Source organism: Phocoena phocoena, chromosome 11, assembly GCF_963924675.1.
Source record: "Phocoena phocoena chromosome 11, mPhoPho1.1, whole genome shotgun sequence".
In the NCBI taxonomy this organism is placed as follows: domain Eukaryota; kingdom Metazoa; phylum Chordata; class Mammalia; order Artiodactyla; family Phocoenidae; genus Phocoena; species Phocoena phocoena.
In genome coordinates, this window is record NC_089229.1 from 59815639 (window position 1) to 59828881 (window position 13243).

The 13243-nt window shown below is 54.0% G+C and overlaps 1 protein-coding gene across 1 annotated transcript; it reads left to right on the forward strand.

The window, feature by feature from the left end:
* Nucleotides 1-7737: 7737 nt before the first annotated feature.
* On the forward strand, nucleotides 7738-12653 carry SMUG1 (single-strand-selective monofunctional uracil-DNA glycosylase 1). The gene is made up of 3 exons (XM_065887726.1): nucleotides 7738-7774; nucleotides 10607-10905; nucleotides 11939-12653. Exons 2-3 carry the CDS (start codon nucleotides 10618-10620, stop codon nucleotides 12464-12466), a joined length of 816 nt encoding a protein of 271 aa, XP_065743798.1. The 5' UTR covers nucleotides 7738-7774; nucleotides 10607-10617; the 3' UTR covers nucleotides 12467-12653.
* The last annotated feature ends 590 nt before the right edge of the window (nucleotides 12654-13243 follow it).

A 13243-nucleotide genomic window follows, 5' to 3' on the forward strand; every position in this document is an offset into this window, starting at 1 on the left:
TGACATGCAAATGAGCACAGGATTTCTCTGAGTCCATAGCTCTGGCATTCTCTTCCTTGGACTGAGAATTGGGGCCAATTTGCATCCAGTTCCATGCCCAGTGCCTTGTTTCTTTATTATTAATATTTTCAGAGGGAGAACACAAGGTCTCACTTGCTAAGCGGGAGAGGAAGCCAAGGTGAGGCTGGTCCCTCTGGGCTCCCTGGGAAAAGGCGAGACCACTCCCTCTCCCCGTTGGGAATGGTAGCATCAGGAAAATCGACATGCCTGAGTGACAGTGAGGGAGCTGAGTGGTAGGACTCCTGGGCTATGCACCCGAATTGATGGGAGTCTGAGAGGCAGAAGCTCAGCAGTGAGGCAGAAAGATGGAAAGAGACAGATCCCCACAGCTCAGAGACAGGTACGTGGATAAGATGAGGATGCCTCACACGTCCTGCGAGGTAAGGCATTGGCATCCTCTCTTCTAGGTGAAGAACGAAATGGCCGGCCCAAGGTTCAGAGAGGTGATGAACTTCCTAAGGTCACACTGCTGGTAAGTGCCAGACCCTCAACTCCGAGGTTCTTTGAAAGCTTGGTGATGCTTTCAGCCCACCGTAAGAGCATCTCTGAATGAGATAAAAATAGAGAACAGATATGCATCTTTTCAGTAGGTATTTATTGAGTACTTACTTGGTACAAGGCAGTGGGCCTGTGCTCAGAAGAGAGAAGACTAAAGATTGATCTCTCAAAATATACAGTCTAGCAAGGTTCATAAGTATTTTAGCAATAAGTGAAACTGAACAGCTGGTGACAAGGGTCACCAGGGAGGTACAAGCAAAGGGAGGATCAGGGAATGCTTGCAGGGGGAGGTGGCATCTGATGTGAGCCTTGGGGAATGGGTAGAATGTATTCAGTGACAGAGGTGGGGAGGGAAGAATGTTCCAGGTGAGGGGGGCAAGATGGGCCATGGCGCAAAGGCAGGAGAGGATGAGGGAGTCAAGCTCTCTGACGTGTGGGAGCACAGAATGTGTGGAGAGGTGTGAGGGAGGTTAAGCTGTGATGGTGAGGGAAGGGGGGGGTCAGGACACAAGAGAGCTGGGAGGCCACTCCCGGGATGTGGATGTTACCCGGCTGGAGGTCAGCCGGAAGTAGAGGAGAGGGTAAATCATTCATTCAATCATGAATTCAGTAAATAGAGATTTATTGTACATGAACCACATGCCAGGGCTGCCCTGGTAGCTTGGGATGCCAAGCTCAGGTGAGGTCCCTCCTTTAGGAAGTTGGGTCAGCGGCAGTGTCCTCGTCACTACACGCAGACACGAGAGCATGTCCCTCGCGGTGTTAGTGTGAAGATTAGACGGGAGACTCCACATGAAGTTCTTAGGGTGCCGTCTCATCTAGAAGGAACGCTCAGTAAAGGTTCGTTCTTGTCATCAGCCTCGTCGCTACTCTGAAAGGTATGGGATGGAGGACGGAGGCAGGGAGAGGGGTCAGCAGTCCACTGCAAAACGTGGGGAGAGATGGAGTGTGGCAGCGTGGGTGGGAAGGAGGGGGCAGGTAGAAGGCTGCAGGGACCAGAGAAGACAAGTGACAGAGCCAGAGGCAGAGGCAGGGGCAGGGAAAGTGTGGTCTGGAAACACTGTAGGGGGAGGAGCTGGGCTGGGAAGACTCAGCCTTGGTCAGGTCCCTGCTCTGGGGCGGGTTTGCTGGCAGAGCGGGGCAGGGCAGGGGAGGGCCTGGTGGTGGGTAGGCTGGAGGCTGGGGTTCTTGGGTCCTCTTCCCACTTGGCTCCTTGGACCCTCTTCCAGACTCATCCTGACTTCTCCACTGCTTAACTTGGCTCCATCTGTGGGAGATGCACCTCCCACTCGGCCCGAAGTGTAACTTTCATCCTCCTGCTGCAGGACCTAGCTATCAGACGAGTCCACTTGGCTGTCTGTCTGTCTGATATCTGTGTGGTCCCTTCAGGATAATTGCTCTGGACAACTCTAACACCACTCAGACAGATTGTCCGGCCTCCTGGCCCCGACATCTCCCACCACTGCATCAAGCCAAATTACTCAGCCCCCCCAAGCCCCAGGCTCTGGTGAAATCCGATTAGCGAGGAGAGCGCTTCGCTGAGCTGACAGCTCCTCCGATAATTGCTTCCCAAGCAAGCGATGCAAATCAGCCCATCCAGCCAGTCCCCGCTCCTCTCCTGGGGACCCAGGCGTCCAGGCCCCAGGAGAGGGAGAACACCTGAGTTGGAGAGACTTTGGAAGCTGTCGCCTGCCTCCAGCTAAGTAAAGGCCACCAATCCATAAAGCTGGTCTGTGCTGCCTCTGGGCTGAGGAGGCGGCAGTGGGGTGGTAAGGCTGGGACGGGGGCCCTGCTGGCTCTGCATTTCTGCCTTAACTGAGAAGGCGTCATTCTGCACCTCACTCTCGCCCCTTGGAGAAGAATCCTCCGTACCCATTTCCCGGTAAGGTAGATGAAGGCAGAGATACAGAAGACAGAGACAGGGAGATGCCTGAACCTGTTAAGAAATAAATGGAATGGGGCTTCCCTGGTGGCATGGTGGTTGAGAATCCGCCTGCCAATGCAGGGGACACAGGTTCAAGCCCTGGTCAGAGGAGATCCCACATGCTGCGGAGCAACTAAGCCCATGCACCACAACTACTGAGCCTGTGCTCTGGAGCCCACGTGCCACAACTACTGAAGCCCACACGCCTAGAGCCCGTGCTCCGCAACAAGAGAAGCCACCGCAGTGGGAATCCCGCGCACCGCAACAAAGAGTAGCCCCCGTTTGCCACAACTAGAGAAAAGCCCGCGCGCAGTAACGAAGACCCAATGCAGCCAAAAATAGATAAATAAATAAATACATTTATTTTAAAAAAAAGAGAAAGAAACAAATGCATGAATTCACAGCCTACCTCCCCTGGTTCTCCAGGTATAGGAAGGAGGTGGGAGCGGGACCTGCAGGACTTACAGATAGCTTTCTCCATTTATGAATCCCCTCCCCACCAGCCTGGGGGAGAGACATTGAGGGTTAAGTCCCCACGGAGCTCTGGGCTGCGGCTGTGATATGATGTATCTTTGGAGGCGTGGGGAGCCTGATCAAATCTGAGACTTTACCAAGGAGGACATGTCTTTGGGATGCAGTGGTTCTTGCTTGCCCCATGCATCAGGGACTCCTCGCCACTTCCCTAATTCAAGGTCCTTTTAAGGGCTTGTTAATGTCTCTTCCTTAATGCCCTTCCTTCCTACAGCTTCCCCTCATCCCATCTCCTGCTGACCTTGGAGGCCTGAAACCACTTTCCTCGCAATCCTGAGCTTCCAGCCCCCAAACCTAGCTCATATGGGTCACTGTTTTTGTGGAAATCTCCAGGGACGAGTTGCCCAGTCTTGTCCTCATGCTTGTGTGTCTGATGTGGCTCTATGGCCTGGATCTGGGGTCCTCAGACTAGCGTCTGCCTGAGACCCTGGCACATGGCCATAACAGCGATACAATTAACCTTTACGGAGCACCAATCCTGTACTAAGCACCTTACGTAATTAAGTCACTTAATTATCACAAAAGAAGACTTGGATTACGATGATTATCCCATTTTACAGTTGAGTTAACTGAGGCACAGAGAAGTTAAATAACTTGCCTCAGGTCACCACTAGTAAATGGCAGAGCTGGGATTCAAATGCAGGTGGTCAGAGTCCAGAGATCACACTCTAAAGGCCTCTGCTACATCGCCTCTCCTCTCCAATGCTCTTTGAATGTTTATTGGGCTGACCGAGAGAGGACAAGTGAGACAGCGCCCACTGTGGTGGGGCAGAGGGACACGGCTACACTGACAGACAAACACCTGAAGCCCTTTGGGGTGTCCAAAGGTGGCAGGAGCCAACAGGGTGATACCTGTTACTTGGGGAGTGGGAAACATGGCCCTCACCTTCTCCAATCCACATATCTATTTTCTGCACTGGAGCCCTGTGCTAGACAGCTCCCCTTCCCTCCCCTAGGAGCCTGGAGGCAGGGGAAGGGCTACAGATCAGCCTAGAAGCCCAAGTGATCTGGGAGTCTGGGCTAGGACCGCCAGAGGCCGATAGATGGCGCTCGTGGCCCAATACAGCCCAGGCAGCCCAAGGAAACCAAAGGAAAACAAGCCAGCAGGTTAACCCCTTCCCGCCTGGGCTCCAGCCCCAGAAGCAGGCTGGTGGGCAGCTGAGGGCGCTGCCGCAGACCTGGCTGGCCCCTAGGGAGTGACCCAACTCTCTAGGCTCTGTCCAGGCCACAGCCTGGGTCTGCTTCTGCCGCTTCCCCACAAGCTTTATCTGTAAATCCCAGTCAGCCAGCCCCCTGGAGACTTCCCAGAGGGCTAGGAGACTAAGACATGGACAAGGCAGGCTGGGAGGCTCCATCCCAGCCAAAGTTTCATCTCTCAGGCTCCATCTCTTGAAAGTCTATGGATCTCTCTCTAATCACCTCCACTTCGGGAGAACTCCTCACCTCCATCTTCCCTGAGAGGGACTCACCAAGTGGGGAGGAGTAGCATGGACTAGAGACAGAGAAGGCCCCCAGGCCCCTGCGGGATCAGCTACAGGCACTCACTGGGGGTTGCCCAAGATTCAGTTTCTCCCATGTTGGGACTCCCTATCTCTGGGGTCCCTGTCTTACAGGGACAGAAACATTTATCCAACACTTCCAGGAAGTTGGAATTGGGGGTGGGGGTCCTGGGGATCTCTGCTTGCCTGTCACTCACTTCACTCATTACTGTCCTGTAAACAGACTTGGAGTGTGGGGGGGGGACTGCCATGATGATAACCTGATAATGCTTGGCAGCAAGGGACAAAGGCTGGGGTGGCAGGAGGGTTGTCAAAGGGTTGGTGAGGCTCCTAGAATTTTTTTTTTTTTTTTTGGCTGCATCACACAGCTTGAGGGATCTTAGTTCCCTGACCAGGGATTGAACCTGGGACCACAGCAGTGAAAGCGCCAAGTCCTAACCACTGGACCACCAGGGAATTCCCTCCTAGAATTCCTAAGCAATGAGATAACACCACCGGTGTGGTTCCCCTTCCCTCCTAATTTTTGTTTAGAAACACACAAACGCATAGATCTATGGAGATAGAGGAGCCTGAGCAGGGACCTGGCTAGTTCAGGATATTCTTTTATTTTTTTTCTGCGTTGGGTCTTCATTGCTGTGCGCGTGCTTTCTCTAGTTGCGGCGAGCGAGCGGGGGGCTACTCTTCGTTGCGGTGCACAGGCTTCTCATTGCGGTGGCTTCTCTTGTTGCAAAGCACGGGCTCTAGGCGCGCGGGCTTCAGTAGTTGCAGTACGCGGGCTCAGGAGTTGCGGCGTGCGGGCTCCAGAGCGCAGGCTTCAGTTGTTGTGGCGCATGGGCTTGGCTCCTCCGCGGCATGTGGGATCTTCCCAGACCAGGGATCGAACCTGTGTCCCCTGCATTGGCAGGCAGATTCTTTACCGCTGCGCCACGAGGGAAGTCCCCAGGATATTCTTATTTCACTCATTCCAGAGAAAAAAGCAGAGATAGGGAGGTAGATGTACACAGAGGGAGAGAGAGACACACAGATACACAGCTATACAAGAGACTAGGGATAGAGATACATTTACATAGGCAGAGAGAGTCAAAGACACAGAGAGGGAGAATCTGGCACAAATGAAAGCTCAGGAAATAATGGAATTTGTTGAGGTGGATGATTAATTCAGTTTCTGAAGTCTTGCCAGGGTAGGGGTGGTTTCTCACCTGTGGTTCAGAGGCTCACTGCTCACAGTTCCCTGAAGCTCCTCCTGCATCCTTTAAGTTTTTGTCTGCTGGTAGGAGAGCAGGGGAGGCTAGGGAAAGGGGTAGCATCCTTGTTCTCTCACCTCTTCCTGTTCTGGGATTCATTGGTCTCCACCTGCAGGAAGACTACTTTCCCTGGTCTCAGTCATGGCTGTACTGGAGTATTCAGGGCAGGGGGATGGGAGGAATCTACAAGATAACAGGCCTTATGGTGTTTACAGTCTAATGAAAATATTATAGTCAAGACACAGAAACAGATCCAGAGACAGGACAAGAACAAAGCTAGGAGTGGGACAGCTTTGAATATTAGTATTGGGTTGGGGAGGTGGGATGGAATGAACTGTTAGATGAGGCCATGATATTGGTCTAGGAAGGTGTGCTGGACAGAGTATTCGAGGGGGAGGATTGGGAAGGATGGGAGGTCATAGAGCTGGGTAGACAGCAGAGCAGAGTAGGGAGAGAACTGAAATGGTAAAGCCATGGAGACAGGGGTTTGGACAGTAATGGGGGATGCAAGAGTCTCAAAGTCATTACTAAGGAGTTGTTAGAGATACCAGAAGTGCCTCCGTGGATGTTCTATATACAGTCCTTGGAGAGCTGCAAAGGAGAGGTCTCTTATACCTGGGGCAGAAGGAGGGCTAGAAATGGTCTGTAGCCACTGTTAATACCCTCAGGTGAGTTGAAAGACTGCGGAGAGTTGAAGCTCCTTGATTGACAATCCCTTTGGGAAAAGTGTTGTGGATGAACTTTTGGAAAGGTGATGCCCTTTACGGCTAGAATCCAGGATCTCCAAGATCCTTACAGAGCTTGGCTTCTCACTTCTCAAGTCTGCAGGATTTAGCCCCGCTGTAAAGAATAAACTACAGGCCTTCCCTGGTGGCGCAGTGGTTGAGAGTCCGCCTGCCGATGCAGGGGACATGGGTTCGTGCCCTAGTCCGGGAAGATCCCACATGCCACGGTGCGGCTGGGCCCGTGAGCCATAGCCACTGAACCTGCGTGTCCGGAGCCTGTGCTCCGCAACGGGAGAGGCCACAACACTGAGAGGCCCGCGTACCGCAAAAAAAAAAATAATAATAAATAAAATAAATAAATAAATAAATAAATAAATAAACTACAATCCCCAGAGTCACTTAGGGCTAATTAGCACACCTTCCGGGAATTTTAGTATTTCCGGCGGAAGTGGCCGCAGCTACGCCAATCGTCTTCCCTAAACAAATTAGACTACAATTCCCACAGTCCTCCGCGCTCAGGGGCGGGGGAAAGGAACCGGAAACCGGATGGGGCGCTGGACCAGGTAGGGAAGTGGGAGTCTGGCAACTTGGGGCTTTGGGGGCGGGCTGGGAGCCCAACGGGCTCCACGTGGGTGGCAGGCGGGGAGTCGCGGTGTCTGTGTTTCGGGGCCCCTCGCTCCGTCAGGGGCTTGCCCGGCGCAGGGAGAGCCGAGCCCATGGAGCCGCCCGGAAGGCCTGCGGAGACGGGGCTTTCCCGTCGGGCGGAGCCCACGGGCGGAGGTCGAGATTTCTTGTGGAGTTTAGCCGTCAGCCCCCTCGGAACTAGAAGAGATGAACTGTTTCGGGGTCCATGCTCCATTATTATTATTGTTATCATTATTGGTTTAAGGATTTGCTGATTGTCCCTGTGGATTCCTGGAGTGCCCCCAAGGGACAGGGGAGTGGATAGTGTCTTGGATTCCTTCTGCACTTGCTGGGTTTAGTGTCAGAGAGCCTGGGTGGCCAGACTTATCGGTGGGTCACCCTCCATTTCCTTCGCACTTAATGTAATATGACACTGTCATTTAGAAAGTATCTGCCTTTCTTAAGTCTGTGGCCCTGGGTGACTTTCGATAGGACATCCAAATTTCTCCTTTGGTGGGCTTTCATGGTGTTTTGTTCAGGACATTAAAGCTGGAATCACAGTGTATAACAATTGTTTATCTCTCTTGTCACAGTCATTTATGAACCTGGCTTACATTTTATTCATTTTGGACTTCTTCCCCACCAGGAGACTACCACAGTGCCTCTCATGTAAGAGACTCATAAATATTGAAAAGTATAAATGAGTTAACAGCTGGTGGTAGGTTGGATGGAATTTGTGATTTTTATTTCATAGAGGAGAGAGGTAAATGACTTAAGAGAACCTTAGGAGATAAAACCAGGACTAGAATTTGAGTCAGTTGACACATAGCCTGCAGCTCTTGCCGTCCGGTCAGGCTTTGAAATTCTGGAACACTGAAAATAAGACCTTGTCACTCTTTTGTGTACCCCCAGCCTTGCTGTCTTCAGCATGGGTCCCTAAAGATCAGAGGTAGGCTCAACTTAAGGCCTGAGAGAGGTCCCAGACTTGGAGCAGCCAACCTACTACTGTTGGCACTGTGTAGGGAGATGCAAATCAAGGGCCCCTGAGACAATTGAGTTCTCCGCAGCTCCCTTCTCAGCTTTTGTTTGAGTTCAATTGGCCGTGGGTAGCCACCCAGACAGATCAGTTAAAGACTTCTGAGATCAGTCTAGGGAAGGATTTCCTAAGTTTGGCCCTGATTTTTTTTTTAATTTTTATTTTATATTGGGGTATAGTTAAGATTTTTTTTTTTCTCTCTCCCACTTTCTCTAGGCTAGGGTCAGAGAACAGGTTGATGGATCAAGCTGTTGTGTCAACCTTGAGGTCCCATCTCGGGGAAGAGTTTGCTCTTGACCTGGGCAAGGGGTTGAGAGGGAGAAGAACCATGGTCCCTGCCCTGTGGGAGGCCCAGATGTGATGGAAACATGCCAGAGCCTGGCAAGCCCTCAGAAGCAAGCAGAGGGCAAAGCAGGCAGCTGAGCCTTGAGTGGACTCAGGATGTAGAAGTGGAGAGGAGTCCATCAGGAAAGGCTCCTGGGTAGAAGGTAGTTTTATTTATTTTTAAATTTATTTTGGCCGTGTTGCACAGCTTGCAGGATCTCAGTTCCCCAATCAGGGATTGAACCTGGTCCATGGCAATGAAAGCCCGGAATCCTAACCACTAGGCCACCAGGAACTCCCAGAAGGTAGTTTTAAACAGGATTGAAAAAAGATGGTATGGATACAGCTGAGCAGGTGTTTGTTGACTGCCTAATAAAAGCTAGGACCTTGGAGCTATGGAGGAAAATTAAACAGGGTCTCCTCTCTGATCTGCCTTAAATCTAGTCTGAGAGGCCAGGTGTGAATTCACGAAGAAGCAGCTAACCATGGTGACGTGCAGTGGTTCTCAGCCGTCACCAACAATCAGCATCACTTGAAGAAGCCTGTTTAAAATACAGATTCCCAGGCCTCACACCAGCCGCACTTGGGTTGGGCGAGGCTGGGAAGGTACAGCAAATGGTGCAGCGTCCTGAAGAGGGACGGCTTTACCAAAGGGATAGTTCGAGCTGCATCTGGAAGGGGAGGTACGATTTGGATGTGTGTGGGGGGTAAGGGACTCACAGTCGTGCTTCACTCAAGGAGTCTGTGAAAAATTGGGTTTGTAGAAATAGCATGTGCAAGGTTTGCGGAGTTGAGGTAGGAAGGGCGTTTTGAAAGTGTGAATGGAAAGGTCAGTTTGGACCACTGGGTTTGCATGGGAGTGATTAGAAGGAAGATTGGAAGGAATGGCCTCTGTGGGTTACAGAGCTCGCTGGGGTGCTCCCTCTTCCTGCTTCCCCCCTTCCCTCTTTCTCGTCCTCTTCCCTTCCCCATTTACCTCCCCCGGGCCACCCTTTACACACAATATCTCATTCCATTTCTTATATCAATGTTGTTAAGTGGATATTGTTTTTCTTAGTATTTGGGTGAGGAGACTTGAGGCTCTGGCCAGGGTTACCTAGCTTGTAGGAGTCTAGTGTGAATCTGGTAATCGTCTCACTCACCACTGAGGATTCTTGAACGGGGGCAAGAAGCTGGGCTGGGGTTGGGGGGTTGTAGAATTAGCAGGGTGGCCGATCGAACCGTCTAAAGCGAGATGGGTGTGGAAGGTGACGCGCACAGCCTTGAGTCAGATGGTTTGGGTTCAAATCCCGGCTTCATTATTTGCTGAGTGCGTGACCCTGGGCAAGTTGCTTGACCTTGCTAAGCCTCAGTTCTCTCGCCTGTAACGTGGGAACAGTAATACCCACCTCGTGGGGCTGTTGTGCACATCAGTGAGGGGTACCTGGCACGGAGCAGTTGCTCACCACCTGGAAGCTGTTGTAATCAGCTCCGTAATTAGTCTCTGGGCTGTGGCTGTGCACCTGTATCCCACCCTTAGCACGTTGGTTTCCAGGACACAGCCCCTCCTGGCTGGGCTTGTTTTAGGTGCTGAAAGTTTGCCATGTAAATATTTATTGAAAACCTAGGTGTGGCCTAGAAACCAGTGACTCAAAACCTGTGCCTGATGGAAAGGAGGTTTGCAGTGGGGGGTGGTTGGCGGTTATGGGTTGTGCTCACCAGGTAATATATAAAGAGGGAGGATACTTGAATCCAGAAGAGGAAGGGCCCTTCATTGCCAGGAGCTGAGATGGGCGAGGGCTTGCCTGGAGGTTGGGGGTGACTGACAGTCTCTTCTTTTTTTACTTTTTTTTTGTTTTTTTTGCGGTACGCGGGCCTCTCACTGTTGTGGCCTCTCCCGTTGCGGAGCACAGGCTCCGGACGCGCAGGCTCAGTGGCCATGGCTCACGGGCCCAGCCGCTCCGCGGCACGTGGGATCTTCCCGGACCGCGGCACGAACCCGTGTCCCCTGCATCGGCAGGCGGACTCCCAACCACTGCGCCACCAGGGAAGCCCGACAGTCTCTTCTGAGCCCAGGAAGTGGTAGTAGGGGCCCTGGCCAGCCTGGATCCCTCCCACGCTATGACTGGGGCTGTTGGGGCCTCTGTCCATCTCTTTTCCAGGTGACAGTGTCATGGCTGTGCCCCAGGCTTTCCCACCGGGGCCCCTCCATGAGGGGGCTGCTCTGGTGGAGCCCCAGCCCTCCCCTCGAAGCTCGGCCGAGGGCTTCTTGCAGGAGGAGCTCCGGCTTAACGCTGAGCTGAAGCAGCTGCAGTTTTCTGAGCCTGTGGGCATCGTCTACAATCCTGTGGAGTATGCATGGGAGCCGCATCGCAGCTACGTGACCCGCTACTGCCGGGGGCCCAAGCAAGTGCTCTTCTTGGGCATGAACCCAGGACCCTTTGGCATGGCCCAGACTGGGGTAAAGAGGTCGGCTTCCTCTGCTGGGTGGAGGGGGAGGCTTCAGGGTGGGTGCTTGGCTGCCCGTGCTGTGGGGAGCCTGTGCGCGGCTGTGGACGTGTGTGGGCCCCCCGCCCCGCACACTGGCTCCTGTGGTCTCAGACACTCTCCCGGTCTCGCTGCCCCTAGTTAACCAAGCGCATTAATGGTAGTTCCGCTTCCCCTGTGAGCTGTCCACTAATTGCCTCTGAGAGCCCTTCCTTCCGCCAGCCCCATCCTTTCCTTACCCTGCCGGATCTCCCCTCTCCCTAGAGCGTGCTTGAGTTCAGGAGAGGGACCGGGACTTACGGGGTCCGTGGGGAGACTGGTTGACCGGGGTGGGTAGGGAAGAGATGCAGGACTTCCCGGCAACCCGGGTTCTGCTTCTTAGCTTGAGGAGAGCTTCGGAACAGAGCAGACTCCAGGGCCTGCCTGCTTCCCTTTCAGACCTCCAGATGAGTGACTGCCCCTCCGTGCGGGTGCTCGGCAGGTGGGGGAGGGGAAGAGGCTTCAGGGCAGGAGGCTCAATCGCTTTTATTGATCCCAACTGGGGGCTGAAAGGTGATCCATGATGATCGATGGAAACGACAGCTTGAGGCTTGGGGCTGAGAGGGCACCCAGAGAGCAGTGGTCAGCCCTGTCCTTGTGCCTCCTCTAGCTCTGGCCGCCTTTCTGTCTCGGGCCATCTGTCTGTCCCCCTTGCTACCCACCACGCCCTGTGTGGGACCACATATCCCCCATGCGCTTCCTGTACCTGGTTCCAAAGGCTCGTGGGGTAGAGGCAAACAAATAGATCCCCCTGGACCGCAAGCCACACGAACAATTGGAGAAAGAGGGACAGGCTCAAACCAAGGGCCAGGAATCCTTGTCTCAGGCCCTTGGGTGAAGGTGGTTGGAGTGGGGGGTGAGTGGGGTGCAGCTAGATCCTCTTGGAGGGTGGAGAGGGGCTGGTTGGTTCAGAGCCCAGGCGTCAGGTCTCCAGTCTGAAGCCCTGGTGTGTCTCTCCTTCCCCACAGGTGCCCTTTGGGGAAGTGAGTGTAGTCCGGGACTGGTTGGGCGTTGGGGGGCCTGTGCAGACCCCTCCCCAAGAGCACCCCAAGCGACCAGTGCTGGGACTGGAGTGCCCTCAGTCCGAGGTGAGTGGTGCCCGGTTCTGGGGCTTTTTCCGGAACCTCTGTGGACAGCCCGAGGTCTTCTTTCGTCACTGTTTCGTCCACAACCTGTGTCCTCTGCTCCTCCTGGCTCCCAGCGGCCGCAACCTCACCCCCGCCGAGCTGCCGGCCAAGCAGCGAGAACAGCTCCTTGGGGTCTGTGATGCGGCCCTGTGCCGGCAGGTGCAGCTGCTGGGGGTGAGGCTGGTGGTGGGCGTGGGCCGCCTGGCCGAGCAGCGGGCGCGGCGAGCTCTGGCCGGCCTGATGCCCGAGGTCCAGGTGGAGGGGCTCCTGCACCCCTCTCCTCGCAACCCGCAGGCCAACAAGGGCTGGGAGGTGGTGGCCAAGGAGAGACTGAACGAGCTGGGGCTGCTGCCGCTGTTAACGAAGTGAGCGCCCCTGCGGCCTGCACAGGATGTGTTCAAGGTCCCCTGGGTCCTTCGGGGCAAGCAGATGGCCGCGTGCCTCCTGGACTGGAGCGACAAGGTCCCCCTCGGCTCCCTGGTTGCTGGGACCTGCCGCGGCAGTTCGGACACTACTCCTGCTTGCCCTCCCGATTCCTGCCCGCCTCACCTTCCTTTGAGCGTTGCTTCTTTGGTCTGTGGTACCCAGCTCCACAGAGAGCCAGCACCTGCAAACCGCTCCACCTCAGTGTTTCCCTGGAGCCTCTCTTCGGCGGAGAGTGACCTGAACAGTGACTTCCGAGGTCATATTTGCCGTTTTAGAGAAAAGATTCTGCCAGGATCCCCACCCGTCCTAGAACGGCTTCCTTCAGCTCACCCCTTGCCTCACAGGGACCAGGACAAAGCGTGGGTCATGGCTGCTGAGATTCAACTTCTGATGGGAGACTGAGGCTGCGTCAGAGAGAGACAGTTCAGTGTGGCAGCGTGGGAACGGCCAGAAGACCTGGATTTCCATCCCAGCTTTGAGACTTGTGAACTTTATGACTTTGGACAAGTTGCTTGACCTCTCCAAGCCTCAGGATCCTCATCTATAAAATGGGTCCCTGCCTCGTGGGGCTGGTGTGGGGATTGACTGAGATAACCCTTAAAAGTGCCTTGCGTAATGCCTGGCACGTGGGTGCGCATTACACCTTTTCTAGCTTTCTTGCCCTCACGCTGGGGAGGCACGGCACTGCACTGCACTACACAGGAAGCCCCTCTGACCCAA

What these genes read in the sequence shown, in the direction of transcription:
- SMUG1 (XM_065887726.1), top strand. Translation starts at nt 10,618, where the DNA reads ATGGCTGTGCCCCAGGCTTTCCCACCGGGGCCCCTCCATGAGGGGGCT. An exon ending in TTGGCATGGCCCAGACTGGG is followed by an intron (nt 10,906 to 11,938) that starts GTAAAGAGGTCG and finishes CCTTCCCCACAG; the next exon opens with GTGCCCTTTGGGGAAGTGAG.